Here is a 20,184-nt window from a genome sequence, read left to right on the forward strand (position 1 = left end):
TACCTGCGGGCATGTTATCAAGTTGTGCCTTATAATTCTGAAGCGACAAAGGACGGGTCTTTTACGTGTGCGATGCATCCGCCGAGCCCCATTCCTTCAAAGATCTGGTGGAAGGCAAGGCGGCGACCTGGCAGCAGTCGGCGAGGGCACCGAAGGCGTCGCGGAGGACGGCCGAAGCACTTGATGGCGCGGCCGCAGGCGGGCTTCCCCTCGAAGAAGAGGACACGACACCCTCACTACCTATCGCCCACCCACGACATTCACGTGGGACCCATACTGGATCCTTTCTCCTCCGAAACGACCTTTGCGTTTTATGCAGGTGGAGCCCAGCATCACCGACGATGGCGTCTCAGGAATCGCTAGTCGATAGAAATCAGACGCCGAATAATTACCTAATTATTCAAACTCATTCCAAACTAGATTCGAACATTTCTTTTTATATTTACTTAATAAATATTTGTTTCAATAATAAATACATGTTTAATATTAACCAATATTCTTGTCCTTTTATATAGTTGTATTGGCTAAGTAATTTTTCTTTTTTTAAAAAAAATCTTCGTTCGAAGAAATAATTATCAGTCAACAACAACAAACATATTGAACGTTCCCTCCCCATAAAAGCATTTAGCATTGGGTAAAGTTAACAACCACACAGATCGGCTTCATCCAATCTAAGAGCTTAAGAATCATAAGCCAATTTTAACACCATCAGCATGTATGTACCATTTATAAATAACATTTACCTATACATAATAAAACACTGGCCACATGCTTCACCGTCCTAAGAATTCTCTCAACTTAGCATTCTTGTACAACAGGAGAATGATCTCATTCGCATACAATTGGTGTCTTGAACCTGTCTCGTACGATATTGGTTTATGAGCTGTGAGATTTGTCCCTTTTCATTGACCCCGAAGATGATGGTTCGCCTGTCGAGGAGGGGGAATCTGGCAAAGGCTCTTTCTTTAATGATGTTGGCATTCCTGAAAGTTCCTGAGATAAGTGTTACACTTGATAAGTGAGCGTACATTTGAGAAATAAGAAAGGAAAAGGAATAATGTAACCAGATAAGAACTTCCACAGTGACCGTATATATGCATTTACTCGTACAATGAATGAATGATAAATAACTCTTTGAAGGCCAACCTTTGGCAAAACTTTTGTTTTCTTGCAAGCTAAAGCCTGCAGCTTTTATAAATCATAAATAATGGCTACATTTATATTATGGGACAGGTACTTAAGCAAAGATAGAGGTATCCAAATTAGTGGGCTTCATATATATAGTGAAATTCACAATGTAATCCACATGTTAGACAATAAAGGATGGAGAATAAAAGGGAAATACCAAAATTTGGAAATGGAGAGAAGGATTTTAGAAATAAAAGGAAAACAATCACAAAATTTTGAGTGAGCTACAATGGCAAGTTTACTTTCTATAGACGTGGGTTTAAGAAATGGAATGTTTGCCTTTATTTGTTCAGCACAAATACTATGAATATCAGAGTGTGGAATCTAAAAATAAACCATAAACCACATTTGGATGGGAGAAAACTCACAACAAAATGGTAATAGACAATGCAAATTTGAATGCAGAAAACACATTAGCTTGTGTCGAAAAGAACATTTACATGTCCATATCATAAAACCACTCAATACACAATCAGCTGGGCCAGTCTACATGTGTGCCATTCTTGAACAAAAAACTCCTAAAATTTTTGTAGCTGTCTAAGATGGGAGGATATTTTAAGAATGATTCGAACTTGTGGACAAAACTGCGGTAGTTGCTAGCTAGATAAGATTACAGAAAAACACTAATCCTTCAGCATAGGCATAAAACTAAGTCAAGAAGGTGGTTATAACAAGTAACTAAATGCATTGTCAGTATTATTCAGCATAATGTATAAGTTCTCTTTACTGATTGTTTGACCTGAAGGAAAGAGACATGTAGAGCAATTCAAACAGCACCAACCAGCAATATAGATGCCCTTGTGATAATCATTTTCAGGATAATGGCTAAATGGCCTCCTTTACTTTAAAAGATTTTGTTCAAACCTTAATAATTCTCAAATAAAGTTTCATATCTACTTTTGTAATTTGTTTTCACACTGCATTGAGTTGGAATCTTAACATATCAGGATAAACATGAAACCTGATCACATTGGTCAAGATCAGGATGACTAACTCATAAAAGATAGATGTGTGAATGCAAAAAGATGGTTATCAGAGAAGAGTAATAACTGACAATGAAATGTAAGCCTAAACTAGAATAATGGGCGGAAGGTCCTACATTTTAAGGAAACAAGGCTCCCTCTGCAATCACATAGAAAGAAATGTATACTTCACCACATTCATTGTTTCGGATTTCTTGATTGCCATTTTTCCAGAAACCATTCTAATCCTCATATAGAAAGAAATGGATACTCCACATTCATTGTATTGGATTTCTTGATTGCCATTTTTACAGAAACCATTCTAATCCTGGCTTGGGGAGATAACTAGAGACCAGAGCATCTAGATAATGACAAGCCTGTCATCCCACACAGTGAAGCCTACTGAATTTCACGGTTAAAAGAATAGAGTAGATATCACAGAAACAATAGAGATATCAATACTTTGAAGCATGTGACTCATCTTACTCCATAAACTTCTATTATTCTTATAAAAGCATGTTCTCCTTGGGAAAGCAATATATGTACTTGTAAATAAGCAACTCTCAATGACATTTGGGATTGGGTCTGCATAAGGCTTACCGATTTAGTTGCAGTAATTTGATGCCACTAATGAAGAAAATATTTGGAAAAGAGAAACGAAACGTGGAAAAGTGTACCTTCATTAAGTGCAATCTGAGATCAGTTGGCCGAACTCCCTCCCCAATACACACCATAACAAATTGAGAATACTGGTACAAAACATCAGCAGCAGCTTGCTTTTGTTGTTCAGTCTATATTTACACAATAGAATGGTTAAAATCAACTAATAGTAACAGCTTAGGCTATTAAGACATGAGCATACAACAGATTCTATGCACAATGAAACAAAAGAGTACATTTATATACCATATATCAGTGACCATCCTGCAATACGTTGTAGGACCACTAAGATCATTCCAACACTTCAGTGATCCCCATTCTTTACTTACGTAATGCATTAATTAATTCTCTAGCCAAGTTGGATTTTTTCTTACTAATAGAAAAGTTTGTGACAAAAAATAAACCATTTATTTGAGTAAGAATACTTGTGTGGTCATTGTAATCCCAATAAGAATATTACTAAATGTTGAATAGGCCACTTTTTCGTGATACAAGAAGAAAGGGATCCAGACAGTGGAATTTTATTTTAAATCCAAGCATCAGCATCCACACAATGATTCATGTCAGATATGAACTAGTGTTGACTTTCGACAATCGGTGCAAAGGACACCAAGATATCAATTAGGTGTCAAGTTCCAACAATAATTATCATCCTATTACAACGATGTAAGAAGTTGAATATTTTATATTTCTTAGGCTTCTTGATAAGAATAATTTATAAACAACTATAATTAACAAATGTATGACATAAGGGTTATATATGATTTGGCCAAAGTTATTTGCCTCCAGGGCATCCTTGTTTCTCCTCTTTGTTTTCTCAATAATGGACACTTCAACATGCATTAAGACCAATGTTTTTTTCAATTTTCATGTAACACTCTGACACATTAATTCAACTTCTTTATTCAACATAAAAGGCCTCTTTGGATAATAATCTCACACAGATAAATATAAACAAGGCACAAGACCTGCTACAGAAAATGCTCGTAAGAAGTGTTGATGCATGTCCTCTTCAAGCCGAAAGAGCCAAATAACACTATAAGGCAAATGAGCATATCCAAATAAAATTTTGGAAAGGACACAAAGGTAGACTAAATAAAGAATTTTCATATGCACCACAAATTATAAGCATTTAAAAACCACTAGAGTTACTCTGACATTTTCTTTGAACATTGTTGACATTGTTATGCTCATGATGCCTAAATCACTCTTCTATAGACAAGACAGTCAATATAGACAGCCATGAAAGAGAGAAGAGTATCACAAAATCAGCATTTCAAAAAGATTTTCTTTTCTTTCTGTACAAATGCTAAGTGGTGAAGGCGGAATTTGATCCGAGGGCCTTGTTTTTAGATAGTCAATGTCTTTTAAACTAGCTAACATATTCAAAGAAATTTTACATATATATATATTGTTCATCTAAATCGTGAATGTTATCAAATAATTTTTGCTTTCAAAGCTGAAAGTCGTGGAATATGCCTTTGACACCGATATGACAGCAGAGTAACATCAACGGATCTCTTGATATAATTTGAATAATTATCAAAGGCCTATTTCATTAAGCATAAAAAATAAGCTTCCGAGTATAACGAATTGACACAAATTACATGGCGTACACGGGCGAAAACAGAATTCGACAAAAAAACTCCACTTTCGTATCTAGGGTTTCACGAACCACCCTTTCGATCGCAACCAAAAAAACCCTCCAAAGACGAAATAGAAACGCATGTTTCAACCCGATCCTTCAGCTAATATTATAGCCATACACAGAACAAGGATCATGAAACATTACCTCGTAATCATCCTCCACGATCGCCCTCGGCGTCCGCCCCATCTCTCCACTCCCTCTCCTCGATCTCAAGCGCAAAGATGCAAACCTGAAAAGAACAAGAACCGTCGCTCCCCAAATCCCCTTTCTTCGCCGCCGCTCGACCCTGTCAAGCTACACGTTCGTTCAATTATACCCCCCGACCCAACGCACGACGGTGTCAAATACCTCTTCCGCACGTCACCCAAAGGCTTCGCCGCACGGTGGAAACGTGGCAGTAGATGAATGGTTTCGTAAAGAGCGCAGGTTAAGCTAAACCTGGACGCGAGAAGCACGACAACAAGGTCTAGGTATATCGGGTCGGATCCACTAATGTTCGATGCTAATAACTTATGGGGGATCCATACCGGATCGGATCGGGTTCTTAAGTGCAATCCTGTGTTACCCACTTTGCGGGGCGTTCCGTATTTGGTGACTGGATCCGGCCCAATAAGAGGAGACCCACGCGCCATTTCAAAAAAATAAAAATTAGGTTTTTGCCATCCCGCTTCTATTCCTACCCAAAACACCTCTATAGATCCCCCACCGATCGCTATTCGAAGCTTCTCCGTTCCTTCCTCCCTCTCGTAAGCGCACGGTGACGACGGAGTGAGCGAGAGCGAGGCAACGGTCTTGGGCAGATCCTAACTCCACTCTTTCTCTTTCTTCGGAAGGCGACGCATCTTTGTTCCCTCATTTCCTATCTTAGGTCTCTCTCTCCGATCCCTGATGCATGCTTTCCTAATCGATCATCCAGGTCGGTCAGATTACCTAATATTTGACTTCGTCACCTCGATCCCTATGATATTGTGTCTACTTTACTGTCAGTCGATCATGTAGGCTCTGTATAATTTGTCCGTCATCGGTGGCTTTTTTCTGGTATTTTCTCATTGAACTAAATATTTGTACTTATTATAGGCATATGCTTGTGGTGATTTGATCTTTTGGTTGTTTTAAGTTAGGATTTAGGGTTAGGGTTAGGGTTCAGGGTTTACATTTTAATCTTCTATGCGGGAGTTACATTTTATTTGAAAATTTTGGTCTGGGTGATTTTTTTTTCCTTTTCTTTCGGTGCATATAGGGGTTTGCTGGCACATTTATAGGAATTATTTTTAAGTTGGTTTTATGGGTATCAAAGTTTGTTAAGCTCATGTCTTAATGTGGATATTTTCCTGGAGTTTTTGTTTGGTTAATTGTTTGTTTGATTGATAAGTGATATTGTGCTTATGTCTCTAAATACTAATAGATGAGGAACTTAATTTTCTCAGTAACACCAGATCTTTTGAGTCCTTGACAATGTAATTTGTAGAAATGATTCCTATTATGGCATGCAGACTGGCAGAATTTTGGTTAGGAGAATTGTGTATATAATTGGTAGTTCAAGTAAGGTTCTGTAACTTTGTTAAACATGCAAGTGGGAAATATGACATAATGGGCTGTTATAAGTTAATATAATTGGGTGTGTATTCTGGTAATCGAATTATTTGAGCCTTTATCAGGTGATTGTTGCCCTTTAGTCTGTGGTTAAGTCCTTGATGAAGTTGCTTGGTTTTGCTAATTTTATATTTTATCTGTTGGCTTCCATATTGTTCTCTAGTGCCATAAACGTGGTGATGGAGATCACCCAGGTCCTGTTGTCTGCTCAATCTTCTGATGGGCAGATTCGAACTGTTGCTGAAGCAAACCTTAAGCAGTTTCAGGAACAAAATCTCCCTCGTTTTCTACTTTCTTTATCTGTTGAGCTATCAAGTGAACAAAAGCCTCCTGAGTCTCGGAGACTTGCTGGTATCATACTTAAGAATTCCCTAGATGCAAAGGATGCAGTACGGAAGGAAGAACTGACTCAGAAGTGGGTCAGTGTGGATGCATCTATCAAAGCGAAAATCAAGGAATCCTTGTTGCAGACTCTTGGATCATCAGTATCTGAAGCACGTCACACATCATCCCAAGTCATTGCCAAGGTTGCATCCATCGAGATACCACGGTGTGAATGGCTGGACCTTATAGGGCGGTTGCTAAAAAACATGACTCAGCCAGATGCCCCTGCTCCTTTGAAGCAAGCAACCCTGGAGGCACTGGGGTATGTTTGTGAGGAGGTATGTCCTCAGGACTTGGAGCAGGATCAAGTAAATGCTGTTCTAACTGCTGTCGTTCAGGGCATGAACCAGATGGAACATAGTTCTGAAGTTCGCCTTGCAGCTGTGAAGGCACTTTATAATGCTCTAGATTTTGCTCAGACTAACTTTGAGAATGAGGTAGAGAGGAACTTCATCATGAAAATTGTCTGTGAGACTGCTATGTCAAAAGAGTTGGAGATCAGACAAGCGGCACTTGAGTGTCTTGTTTCTGTAGCCTCTACATATTATGAGTATCTTGAGCCTTACATGGAAAGCCTCTTTGATTTGACTGCAAATGCAGTGAGAGTAGATGAGGAGCCTGTTGCTCTTCAAGCCATTGAGTTTTGGAGCTCTATATGTGATGAAGAGATTCAAATTCAAGAGGAAATTGGGGAAGATGGTGGGAGCTCTTCTCCCCATTCTAATTTTATAAAACAAGCACTTCCTGTGCTGGTGCCATTGATGTTAGAAACATTGCTTCAAGCAAGAGGATCAGGATCAGGACCAGGAAGATGGTGTTTGGAATCTGTCTATGGCGGGTGGGACCTGCCTTGGACTTGTCGCAAGAACCGTTGGGGATACAATTGTGCCCCTTGTGATGCCATTTGTGGAGAATAATGTAACAAAGAGTGACTGGCGAAGTCATGAGGCAGCTACTTTTGCATTCGGGTTAATTCTTGAAGGTCCATCCATTGAAAAGCTTGCACCACTTGTTCATGCTGGACTTGAGTTCCTGTTGAATGCAATGAATCACCAAAATAGTCATGTCAAGGACACAACAGCATGGACCCTTGGTAGGATCTTTGAGTTTCTGCATTCTGCAAGTAGTGAATATCCAATTTTGACTGCCACAAACCTTCCCCGAATCGTGTCTGTATTACTGGAAAGTATTAGAGATGCTCCAAATGTGGCTGAGAAAGTTTGTGGAGCCATTTATTTCCTTGCCCAGGGCTACGAGGATGATGGTTCCAATTCATCAATGCTCACACCTTATCTTGGTGATATTGTTTCAGCTCTCCTCTCTACAGCTGATCGTACCGACACAAACAATGTGAGGCTTCGTTCATCTGCATATGAAACACTGAATGAGATAGTTTGATGTAGCAGTATACCTGAAACTTCAAACATGATTGCCCATCTACTCCATGAAATCATGACTAGATTGAGCAAGACTCTGGAGCTTCAGATCGTCTCTTCGGAGGACAGGGAAAAGCAGAGTGATCTGCAAGCCCTGCTATGTGGTGTTATTCAAGTAATATTACAGAAATTGAGTTACTCAAATGAGACAAAGTCTATAATTTTTCAGTCTGCTGATCAGATGATGATCCTGTTTCTACAAGTTTTTGCTTGCCACAGTTCTACTGTGCACGAAGAAGCAATGCTTGCAATTGGAGCCCTTGCTTATGCCACAGGCCCTGAATTTGCAAATTGCATGCAAGAGTTCTACAAGTATCTGGAGATGGGCTTGCAGAACTTTGAGGAATATCAGGTCTGCTCTATATCTGTTGGCGTGGTTGGTGATATCTGTCGTGCATTAGATGAAAGGGTTCTTCCATTTTGTGATGGTATCATGAGTCAACTTCTAAAAGACCTCTCCAGTCCTATGCTTCATCGGTCTGTAAAGCCTCCTATATTTTCATGCTTTGGAGATATTGCTCTTGCAATCAGTGAGCATTTTGAAAAGTACATTCCTTTTGTGATACCGATGCTGCAAGGAGCTGCAGAACTCTGCTATCAACTTGATGTAAACGATGATGATATGCAAGAATATGGTAATCAGCTTAGACAGGGTATTTTTGAGGCTTACTCTGGCATACTTCAGGGGTTTAAAAGTTCCAAGTCAGCTCTGATGTTTCCTTACGCTAGTCCTCTTCTGAAGTTCATAGAGGCTGTTGTTATGGATAAGAATAGGTGCGTAATAGAATACCCTAGTTTAATTTCTATCCATACTTTCATGACATGTACAAATGGTGTTTTGTGTGGTCACTTTCCAGGGACGAAGAGGTAACTAAAGCTGCCGTCGCAGTGATGGGAGATCTTGCAGACACTCTTGGTCCAAACACAAAGGTCCTATTTAAGGATGTTACCTTCCATATGGACTTATTTGGGGAGTGTTTTCGATCAGACAATGACCAGTTGAAGGAGACTGCCACTTGGGCTCAAGGAATGATTCGACGAGTATTAGTTTCTTAAGTGGATATATCTTTCAACAGTCTAACCAAGGTTTCTTTGTCAGGTTAACAAGGTAAGGTTTCTGCATGGTCTTCTGTAGTGTACCAAAGTTTCTGTTCTTGTGTTATTTCTTCTGTTTCTGTGTTCTTACTGGCAATGTTTTTCCACCATAGACCAGGTGGTACATGTGGTATTTGGTTCACGATCCACTAGTTTGTGGTCACAAATTTCCTGCTCAATCAATTTCTTTGCTTCTTTTTTTATGCTCAAAATTTTAATGGCTTATTCACAGTGTAGATCAGGTTGCTATCTCAGATGTCAGATTGAAAGGTAGATTGACAATCTTAAGTGAGATTTAGACTTTATGTTAGTCCCAGAAAAGATTATATGTATTAGAGTGTTTTTATGCCTAAAGAATGTGATTGTGGATTTAATTGGGTAAAATCAACACAATTATGTTGTTTTTATTTTTTGTTTTCCAAATTGTGCATTCATTAAACATGGCCAAATGTTAAAATTAAAAGATCTTGAACCACCCACTGGTTTGTGGAAGATAAAAAGAAAGGGTTGGTGGGAGTCTCAAAAACAATAGAAGGATATTGAATCTATCTTTTCTTTCTTTAATTTTGATTAGTATGATATAATGGTATAGATTATTATACCTAGTGAAGTCAGAAATTAAACAAAATTATTTTAAACACCCAAAGATTTGATTTTATTTTTCTTTTTTTCCTGGTCCTCGAGGTTAAGGTGAACAAGCATTTTATATGTTAGGATGATGATCGTAAGTCAATTATTAGAGTTATCCATGCTTAGTATTTAAACGAGACAGTTGTTTTTTGGGTTCGAACATTTTGACGTGCAGCTCCATCAAACCCGAATGGGGACGTCTCTCTAAAGCACACTGAATAATAATCGCACCCTTTAGTTCCAAATATTTCAATAGATAGATGGATAGAGCATTGGTTGTCTTTATGTTTGCTGAGAATGGTGGGTGATTGATACGTTAGGTCCAGCTTTGGGTCTTCCTCAGAGTTGATATAGTCAAGCTCTCTTTGTTCTTTTGTGAGGGCCCTACTGTGGGTTAGGCGTCGTATGTCACCACATAAATGGCACCTACCTTATCACCACAACAACTTGGTGATACATGAAACATGAGGTCGTGCCATAGTTAGCAATTTTTTCTCTCTCTCGCTCTCTCTGTGTTAGTTTGTCTTTTGGGCTTGCGTGACAGCCTCGATGACACAAGGAATCGCTTGATGGCAACCATACATCCAATGGGGAAGGAGAAATTTTTAGTCATATGTTTGAGTTTTGGTGCAAAGAAGCATTGGATTCTTTTGCCCCTCCCTCCTTCCAAAATGGTACGAAAATTACAATCATTTCAGCTTAATTTAATTGATTGATCGAGTGGATGATGTAGTCATCCTTGGCAGACAACTCCTAGTGGGCCTATTAATTTATATTTTTATGGAAAGAACATAAACCATGATTGACCTAATTTTTTTAGTTTTAGTATAAAAAATTAAACATCGTGTCTTAAGAACGATCATTGAGATGGATGCTTCTTAGAGATATTTTTTCTCAAAACAAATCACTCCTCAAGTGTCATTTGTAAAACTAGCTAGCGTACAAGTATATCTCAAACTCATTTCTTTAAAATGATTAAGGATAAATTTTTTCACAACAAATGGTTTCACAAGTGTTACCTACAAAACTAACATACAAGTGTGTCCCAAATATCATTTCGAGATGGATGCTTCTCGGAGATAATTTTTCTCAAAACAAATTGTGTGTCCGATACATCTACTTTGATACACAAGTCGAGTCTTATACGAAAGTTGAAAATTATGGTTTCGATCCTAAAGTAACTGAATAAGAAATATTTCAGTGAATATTTTACTCTTTAATTCATGTTGATGTGATGAGTTTGAGTTTGGTTAAGTGGGCTTTGCGTGTGACGAGTCGCAGCAGTTGATCCGAAATATTAACCATATCACCTACATATCATATGCTTGCCACTAAAAATAAGTTTATCATGTCGTACGAGGAAGATTATTTGTTTACTAATACTTGAGATCTTCCTTTTCTTATCCTTCCTACTACTAGGATGTAGGATGTAAGATGTACACATGCAATGCAATCGTGACTCCATCAAATACTTTTTTGGATTAGTTTGCTTGGGTTGTATCTAGTGATTGATGGATTGTTTGTTGTCCTCTGATTGCCTCTTAGTGGATTAGAATATGTTTCTCTACATGTTGTTTAGATCAGCTTTTGCTCTCCACTAATGAATGGTTGGAGGCCAGATAAAAAAGAAAACATAAATAGGGAGTGAAGACCTCGAGCATATATGTTGACAAGCATGAAACGAGACAACACTCATTCTCTAGTCCCATAATTGAGCATGAAAAGTATATTGTAATTTGCATCTTATTAATCCTAAGTTTAGTCCAACATGCAAAAGTGGATAAGAATTTATATCCACAGTATATATAAAGAATAAAACACTCGACATTAGTGTTAATTGGCCGCAGTTCGTATGGAGATGAGATGACAGGGAAAGTTGACTTTCTCTTCAGGTGTCAGATTAGATTTGGATCACGAATTTTCCAGCTACTGGAGCTTAACCTGGAGAAGCAAATCCTTACTGCTGAAACACAAAGGTTCCTTCTCCACCCACCGAATCCATTATGTTCTTAGTCTCCACTCTCTACAGGCCTTGTTTTATGTGATCGGAGGAGATGGTGCTGCTGCTCCCATTATTCCCACACTCGCAGTCATCATAAAGGACCCATCCCTACTCCTCACTCGTGGGTTCACAGTCTATCAAATGGCCAAATTTGTCAGAATATGTATGTTGTGCCATTCACATATGCTACGTAGGGTACCATCTTCATCATCCCTCTTTGGATGTTTGTCACAGTAATCTGCTTAGATCTTGTCGTAATATTGCGTTAGTGGTGACAGTGTTTCCCGCACATCCGTCAGATGACCATACGAACACTTCAGATTCCTTCATCAATATATATTCATCCATTAGCAGCACTACCACTTTTGACGTCCGATCTCAACCCGCCCTTTCTCTCCCTTTCCTGCCAACTGCAAAGCTTCCTGACAAAGATAAAAGAAGCTGTGTTCGGAGAGGAATCAAAGGGTTGTAAGAGAACAGACTTCAACCAAAGCAAAACACTTGCACACCAAAACCACTAGGGCAGACACAGGAGACCCAAGGAAAGCAATGGATCCTGACCCGGCCGCATCGTCTGTCGCCGGTGATCCATCTCCGCCACCCCCACCACCACCTCCTCAGCAGCAGCAGCAGCCACCGAGTCGGTACGAGTCGCAGAAGCGGCGGGACTGGAACACGTTCCTGCAGTACCTGAGGAGCCACAGGCCGCCGCTGACCCTGGCGGGCTGCAGCGGGGCTCACGTGATCGAGTTCTTGAAGTACCTGGACCAGTTCGGGAAGACGAAGGTGCACGCGCCCGGATGCACCTTCTTCGGCCACCCGAACCCGCCGGCGCCGTGCGTGTGCCCGCTGAAGCAGGCCTGGGGCTCGCTCGACGCACTCATCGGGCGCCTCCGGGCCGCCTACGAGGAGAACGACGGCCACCAGGACTCCAACCCCTTCGGCGCGAGGGCCGTCGGTGTCTACCTTCGGCAGGTGAAGGAGAATCAGGCCAAAGCTCGCGGCATCCCTTACGAGAAGAAGAAGAAGAAGCGGAAGCGCTTCCAGGACACGGAAACCCCCAGCGAAGGGAGATCGGTTGGCGGAGCCGGAGCGGAGGCTTCGCTGTCCGCAGCCGTTGCTGTTTCCGGTGCGAGTGCAACTGGCACTAGTACTGTGGCTGAGGCTTTTAGCACTTCAACGGCAGTCGGAGACGGATCGCTTGCGCCGCCGGCGTGCTCATCAGCTCCTTAAGTAGCTCATTTCCTTTCTTCTTGCTGCTATTTGTCGAGGAAGGATACAGGAGATCGTACACACAAAGTTCTTGGCTAATTCTTCATATTTCCGAGACCAATTCGGCATGTTTTGATCTTTTGATCCTTCCTTTCTCTTTCTCTGCCCCTTTTCTTCTGATTGAATTGGTGCACAGCATCGACAATTGTAATCTCTTTGTTCCCTATCCGTATGAAGCCGACAATTCTATTACTTGTGTGTTGGCGACGGCAAGTGGTGGGTGTTCATCTGATGAAAGCAGAAAACTTATCAACAGCAGTATGATTATTCTTCTGATGTCTCCTTATTTTGCTGCTATTTAATTATCAGCTTCATCAGAAGGCTGCTGTATTCTCTCTACCTGTGAGCTTTGATTCCTTCTCTCCTTCCAACATTGGCTTGCGAGGGCCAAACCGAAGAACTCGAACCCTACTCGTCTCCATGTTTGAAAAAGGACACTGTTTAGACTCAATGGAAGTGAGACTTCCACAGAAATTGTTCCCTTATTTTATGATTCATATGCTGTTGAATCGGACTCATATCTCCTGCACAGTTACATCGAGGGTCGCATACATAACCTTACGGCATCTCATAAATCTCGTCTGCCTCTTTGCTATCATGAGCATAAATCAATCAATACTACATTTGTCATATCTTGATCAAAGGTGGATGAGAGTGTCCACTCGGTTTTTTCTACACAGGGAGCCGCCGCAGAGAATGACAAATGGGACCTAAGTTTCCCTGTCAGCTTGTGTTATCAACAGTTGTATCCTCGCTCGATCGTCTTTCTATCGCTGTTGTCAAGCTTCTTCTGCATGCAATATTATCGTGGGTGAGAAGAGAGAAAGAGGGAGGATCTGCTTCGCTGCAAGCCGAACTCATAGTTACTGTACACTAAAGGGAAGCAGCAGCAGCAGCAGCAGCAGCGGCAGAAGAGATTCTTGTACGGCCCGTTGGAGAAGCCGACTTTTGTTGCAGTGAGAAGTTTGAACGACTGAAAAGCTTGCAGGTGGACGCTCGAGTGCGCTCCATTATTTTAAGAGGGAGATGGAGGGATGAAAGGGAAAGGCACGGCAAGCAAAAGTGATGAGGAACTCGTCGTCATCTGTGATCTAAATGAATATATTCCTTAAATAGCCCGAACTACAACTGCGTTCATCACTTGACGACGTACTGCTCCAGTTGCCATTTTTCGTTCCTTCTTTTCTCTTGATATGATCTAATTGGATTACCATTCACCGAACTGTAGCAGCAGATCGGATGTGGTCGTCTCTTCTTTCTTGCTTTCTTTCAAGATCAAGACAGCATAAGATAAAAAGCTGGAATTCTGCTTTGGAGCTCCATAATTGTTGCGGGGTAACACTTTCAGTAGGAAAAGAGATAAAAAAGGAGAAGCCGACAGCCAAATTTAAATGTTGAGAGTTCAGCAAGTCTTGCCATCCGACAATTAATTCTTGTATCATCATTTCAACTCTTTCTTTCTTTTTGGGTTATTTCTTTAATTGCCAAATGATCTATTTTAGTCCAAAACACAATTTAACACCACAATTTCTCGTCCGCGAATACATTTTTATACTCCTAACTCTAGTTCAAAATGGATAATTTCAGTTTTATCGAATTTTAAATTACAATTAAACCGGTTCTAGGTGATTCTAGTTCCCATAAGATTTTCGTTTCGAAACTTTTTATTTTAATTTTTAATTTTTATTTTAACCCTCCAATTGGTTCTTTGCTAAGTTGTTTGAAGGATAAATTCATTAGTCGGAGAACGTTTAATTATTTACAATTTTTTTTTGGTTGATCTAAATCGAATCAAATAGTCGATTTCGGTTCCGTACCGAAACTAAACCATTAGAACTCGATTGGATGTTGAGAGTGATAAATTACAAATTATCTTATGCTATGAATTTAATAGCAAATTGTAATGTTGGTAGAGATCAAGATTACCATTAGGCACAATAATTAAATTTATAGTTAAATAGTAGAGCTATCTAATCCGAAAAACCAATACTTTTATCTTTAATATATGTACGATTCATTTATTTGATAGGTATAAAATTAAACCATCCAAAATTATCAAGTCTAGATGAATAGTAATAACTCATTTTCTCATATAATCCAACTCCATTCTTCGACTTTTGATATAAAACTAAATTGGGGATCGGTTTATACGGGAAAACGCAGTTTTGTGGTAATGTCATGGGAAGACTATATATGTAGTTGAGAGCTGCATCAACGAGTGCCCCATTAGAGAGCCAGCAACTGGCCATCGGTGGCTCATCATGTTCTCCAGTACAAAGCTCTTTTGGTTGTGTGTTTTCCTGCCTGTCGTGCAGCGGTGAGCCTACAAGGTATCATCATTTTGATGGAAACACCTTGGAATAATGGAGCAAGGACCGGTGGCATGCATCAACGTCGGGCACGTACATGGTGGCATGATGGCTGACAGGGAGAAGTGACCAAGGAGCAGCAGCAACGCTTACTCCTGCCACTTCTCTCTCCTCAGTATCGTCAGTCTCACCCGTGGCTAAGTTCGATGTACGCAATGAACCAAGAAAATGGAGGTGGGAGATGTCCACTGTTTAGCTTGGTTCAGCACAGTCGCCTCACTGCACAAGCATCAAAGGAAGAAGAAGGCGTCGGCAATGGAAGGAGGAACTCGATCCAGCCAATTGCAATGGGATGGAGGAGAAGACGTCGGCAATGAAGCGGGGAATGCGGCGCAGCCGACTGCAAGTGTGCAGCGAACTGTGGTGATCCGACAAGCCACAAGTTGCTGGGTGTGGGGAGTCGGGAGTCCACGTAGTAGTGTAGTCCGTGAATGAGGCAGCATTACTCTCTTGTACTCTTCTCATGCTGTTGTTTGACAAGCCAAGCACTATATGAGAGAGAGAGAGAGAGAGAGAGAGAGAGAGAGAGAAAGATGGCAGCATTTGATTGGTTTGCTGCAAGAGATCTCATTCAAGAGTTGGAATCCTCAATTGTAGCGTCCACCATGCTTCAATATTGGCACCATAGATCATGTCTTGTGTAATTTCAAACCAGATGACTTGTCTTCTGAAACAATCAAATAAAAAAGAGTGAAATTAGTAAGTTGGATGGTGAGTATTCTTCTCGGATGTATTTATATTAGATTTCACATACCCATATATGGTCACAGGGACCGAAAAGATCTACTGGGGGCAATTCGATCACTAGATCTTGCAGTGGATCCTCATGGAAAGGCTGAGAGTGGGCACCATTAACTTTGACCAAATCATTAAACCCTGTAGTAGGACAAACATAAAGCTAGAGAGCAACTAGTCCCGCAGACAAACATAAAGCTAGAGAGAGCAATTGATACACTGTAATTATTACCATTTGGAAGCAAAAGCATTTCTTTCATATGATTTAAGATAATCTAGATAGATAAAGTCTTCTATTTTTTTTTACTTTCAATAAAAAAAAAGATTAAATATTGGTCATTATAAAAAAAAAAAAAATTTCTGAATCAAGATATATTTAAATTTATTTTACTGAGTCTTCACTATAAATAAAAAAGTGCTGTCATAGTTTCGATTCTTCTCTCTCTTTCTACTTAAGCATCAGAATGATTATGTCGAGGGTAAATCGGCTGTCGGTCTTCTATTTTAAGAATGGAGGTTTATGAAAGCTTGGTTTGACTTTTCGAACATCATCCTATGTCCGTTTCTCCCTTACATCGTTCCTCTAGTAACTCTTGTGTCAATTTTAGGCTCGAGACAGGTCGGATCGTCACCGTGGCTCCCAATCGATGATCGAATCAAAAGACTAATCGGTAGTGGTTTCGACTACTGAAAATGGCTTGGACAATGACCCAAGCAGAAGAGAAGTTCCAACTGTGGGACACAAGAGACAACAAGGATCATTAAAGGCCATGCAAGTTGCATCTCAAGTTGCGGACCATCTCATTCGCCAGTACCATAGAAATAATACCCAACAGAAGAAAGCTCGAAAGAAGGGGAAGAGTAGCAACTCAAGGACAAGAACCTGATGGAGAAATCAAGTAAAGAGACCCCAACTTGCTTCTCTTTTATCACCAAGTTGAGGTTGCCAGTGTCAAGTTGCTCCGCTGGCCGAACAGCTGTTGATTCGCCCATTAATGGGGAAATAATACTCCAATGCAACTTGCAGCTGCAGAAAAATGGACGACGCCTGCACTTCCCACCATCTTCTTCTCTCCTATGAGAAGCTTTATATGGTGAACTGTGATTCTGAAAGGCATAGGTAGTATTGGATTGTGGATGCAATGTTGTTGTGATCGATGTCGATGAGTTCTACTGCTGGGGATTTGTTATGCCAACTCCTAGGTTTTGAAGACGAGAAGAAGCATAGAACTTGCTTAAATGTGGATGGGGTCTTCACAGGAATCCCATCTCATTCCAACTTGACGAACACTGTAATGTTGATCTAATCTAACTCCATTTTCAAGTTGTCAACTAAACTTAGTTAAGATCTTGAATTCGACTTCTGCCTGCCTTCGCTATTTACCTATTAGACAAAAAAAAAAAATCTAACATATATTTATAATATTATTATTTCTGAAAGAGATTTTTTTTTTTCCCTCCCAAGAGAATGGAGAATAGAAACTATCCTTTATCTTATATTCCGTTTAAATTCAATGATAATAAATGTCTCTATATCCCATTTTAATGGGTCAATTTTAATAAGGGTAGCAAAAAGAGGTCTAGAGAAATTCGAGAGTCCATTTATATTTAATAAGCATAGAATTAAAATATATTTATATAGTACTATTTACATAGTTTTAGATTTGTGATTGTCAAGCAATTTGATGAGGAAATATATATATATATTTGATATCATGACGTATCCGAGGTGGTACGTTAGTGGATGCTTTGTCATATCTAAATTGACTCTGCTACCCACAAAGTCTGATGACAAAACAAGACATAGAAAGACGTCATTGTATATATATTTTTTTAAATAAAGTAAAAAAAATCATCATCCATTTTTTTCACCGATGAGAATTTATAGAAAAAAAAGTGAAACATACGTGTGCAAGATATTATTATTCACAGCATAATGTGTTATTTTGTACTACACTCGCAAAATAGAAAGAAAAAAGGGGCAAAGAGAACATAAAGGTGGAGGTGAAATAAGAAGACTGCGAAACGTAAACGAACGATGGGAATCGAGAACCCCACCCATCCAATTACGGGTTCGCCCTCCTAACGCCGGCCTCGATACCAGCGACGGCGGTGCTTTGCCTGACGAGGCCTTCGGCGATCCGCGCCAGCGACTGCAGGTTGCACTTCACGATGGTGTCGACGAACACCCGCGTCTCCTCCGTCGTGTTCCCTGGCGGCACGTCCACCACGTACGATTCCACCACCAGCGTGCAGCCGCCGCCGGCGCTGCCTCCCACGACCGGGTGGAGCGTGGTCACGGAGCAGTAGTTGGCGAGGCGGTGCTCGCCGCCGACCACCCGGAAGCTGAGGACGTGGCTCTCGTCGTCGAGGATCTCGAGGCGCTCGGTGCTGGTGGCCGCCGGCAGGCCCGACACGACGCGCACCTCCCGCAGGGTGCCCACGTCGCCGTCCCCCACGATGACGCTGCAGCTCTTCACGAAGTGCTTGTACACCTGCGGCTTGTCGAAGCGCCGCACCACCGACCACACTGCCGCCACCGGCGCCGCCACCGCCTGCACCACCGCGGAGCAGCACTGGTTGGGCCCCACCGCATGATCATGGTGCCTCGCGACCGCCTCCTGCACATCGTGCGCCGCGCACATCTCCCCCGCGGGGTTCTCATAGTGCCCGGCCACAGCCTCCAGCACCTCGTGCGCCGCCGTGCACCTCTCCCCCGCCATCACCGCGCCGCCTCCGACGCCCGCGGTTGCCCTTTGGTGCGGGACGTAAGACGCGGCAGCAGGGACGCAAGCCATTGCTTTGCCTCCTTATCAGTCCAAAAAGAGAAGAGAAGAGAAGAGAAGAGAGAGTGAGAGAGAGAGACAGATATTTGGGCAGAGGAGGAAGGGATGGAGAAGAGGGGATATATAAATAGTAATTAGCTGGAGAAGAGTTGTCTCCCTTGACACAGCAAATGGATTGTTTCTTTCTCCTTCGTTATTTGTTTCTGGCTGAAGATAGTTATTTGAATTGTGTTCTTACTGACACAATTAAAATATATGCATGTATTTAATAGCATCTTTAATGAGAAAATTATGGTGCACACAAATCTATGAAATGTTCTTTCCAATCTTGTGATCCAACACTGAAATATGATGATCTATAATTCCAGCATTCATATATATATATATATATATATATATATATATATATATATATATATATATATATATATATATATATATATATATATATATATATATATATAAGATTGAGAGGAAATCTGCAGACAATTGGGTGGATAATTACCAAGCTCAAGTCAAATGAGGACTTTTCATGGGAAGATAAAATGAGAGTGTCACAAGAGAACATGAATCTGGATCTACTTGGCTCTTACAGTCAAACCTTAGCTGCCCAGTTGGCCACTAGCAACAAGTGATGTTTCATCACTGTTCTCTATTGGACAAATATTATCCATATACATATATCAAATTGATGTGATATTGTAGGGCTAACCATCAATCAAGAAACAAAGATAGTTTGAAACATCAGCTAATAATAATATCATCTATGAAGGATTCTCTTGCATATAAATTGGGAAGTAACCCAATTAATGAGAAAGAGCGACATAATCCACATAGAACCCACATTTGATAAAACAATTAATTTTTTACAGTGAGTGTGAAATCATATAAATATTTTATTGACTTTCTTATTTATTTGATCTCTGATCTTTCTATTTTGTGAGTTGAGTTTTTCCATCTGGAAATCCATCCACTAAAGTGGAGTGTTTCTGATGAATTTATAACGAAGAAAGAAAGAAAGAAAGAAAGAAAGAAAGAAAGCAGCAAATGGGGGCAGTCAGTCCAGTCCAGTTGCAGGGATTGTTCAAGGCAATGGATAAGCAGTGGGTTAAAGCAGACGGAGGTGACGCAAAGCGCAAGTGGTACCAAAAAAGATGGGGTCCTACTCGTCAACTTCACATGTAACTCGTCCCGCTTCTTTGCACGCAGTGTCTTCCGGTTGTCATTTTCCTCGTGCAAGGAGATGCATGGCTTGGGGACAGCTCGAGGTGAGTCGATGGCCGTCTCCTTGGAGTGCACACGGCCAGCATTTACTCGATGAGTGTGATGCCTATTTATTGCCTACCATCCATTTTTTCTTTTGCGTGTCCAACTTTTCTTTTGTGTTCCTGCATCAAATACTGCAGCAAAACAAAAAAACACTG

At 40.7% G+C, this 20,184-nt stretch overlaps 3 protein-coding genes and 1 pseudogene across 3 annotated transcripts; 2 read left to right on the forward strand and 2 right to left on the reverse strand.

Moving 5' to 3' along the window:
- Positions 1-661: 661 nt before the first annotated feature.
- On the reverse strand, positions 662-4,760 carry LOC135651128 (uncharacterized). The gene is made up of 3 exons (XM_065170953.1): positions 4,603-4,760; positions 2,828-2,941; positions 662-993 (listed from the first exon to the last, which is right to left on the reverse strand). The coding sequence occupies exons 1-3, from the start codon at positions 4,642-4,644 to the stop codon at positions 877-879; spliced, it is 273 nt and encodes a 90-aa protein (XP_065027025.1). The 5' UTR covers positions 4,645-4,760; the 3' UTR covers positions 662-876.
- A 380-nt stretch (positions 4,761-5,140) lies between these two features.
- Positions 5,141-9,161, forward strand: LOC135651180 (importin subunit beta-1-like; annotated as a pseudogene).
- A 2,281-nt stretch (positions 9,162-11,442) lies between these two features.
- LOC103999609 (protein LIGHT-DEPENDENT SHORT HYPOCOTYLS 5-like) lies at positions 11,443-13,062 on the forward strand. Its single transcript, XM_009421400.3, has one exon. The coding sequence runs from the start codon at positions 12,148-12,150 to the stop codon at positions 12,829-12,831; it is 684 nt and encodes a 227-aa protein (XP_009419675.2). The 5' UTR covers positions 11,443-12,147; the 3' UTR covers positions 12,832-13,062.
- Positions 13,063-17,871: 4,809 nt separating this feature from the next.
- LOC135651120 (abscisic acid receptor PYL4-like) lies at positions 17,872-18,922 on the reverse strand. The gene has a single exon (XM_065170940.1). The coding sequence runs from the start codon at positions 18,770-18,772 to the stop codon at positions 18,041-18,043; it is 732 nt and encodes a 243-aa protein (XP_065027012.1). The 5' UTR covers positions 18,773-18,922; the 3' UTR covers positions 17,872-18,040.
- Positions 18,923-20,184: the final 1,262 nt, after the last annotated feature.

The sequence above is a fragment of the Musa acuminata genome, chromosome BXJ3-10, assembly GCF_036884655.1.
Source record: "Musa acuminata AAA Group cultivar baxijiao chromosome BXJ3-10, Cavendish_Baxijiao_AAA, whole genome shotgun sequence".
NCBI classification, from domain to species: domain Eukaryota; kingdom Viridiplantae; phylum Streptophyta; class Magnoliopsida; order Zingiberales; family Musaceae; genus Musa; species Musa acuminata.

What these genes read in the sequence shown, in the direction of transcription:
- LOC103999609 (XM_009421400.3), top strand. Translation starts at nt 12,148, where the DNA reads ATGGATCCTGACCCGGCCGCATCGTCTGTCGCCGGTGATCCATCTCCG.
- LOC135651120 (XM_065170940.1), bottom strand. Translation starts at nt 18,772, where the DNA reads ATGGCTTGCGTCCCTGCTGCCGCGTCTTACGTCCCGCACCAAAGGGCA.
- LOC135651128 (XM_065170953.1), bottom strand. Translation starts at nt 4,644, where the DNA reads ATGGGGCGGACGCCGAGGGCGATCGTGGAGGATGATTACGAG. An exon ending in TCGTGGAGGATGATTACGAG is followed by an intron (nt 2,942 to 4,602) that starts GTAATGTTTCAT and finishes GTGTAAATATAG; the next exon opens with ACTGAACAACAAAAGCAAGC. An exon ending in TCAGATTGCACTTAATGAAG is followed by an intron (nt 994 to 2,827) that starts GTACACTTTTCC and finishes CACTTATCTCAG; the next exon opens with GAACTTTCAGGAATGCCAAC.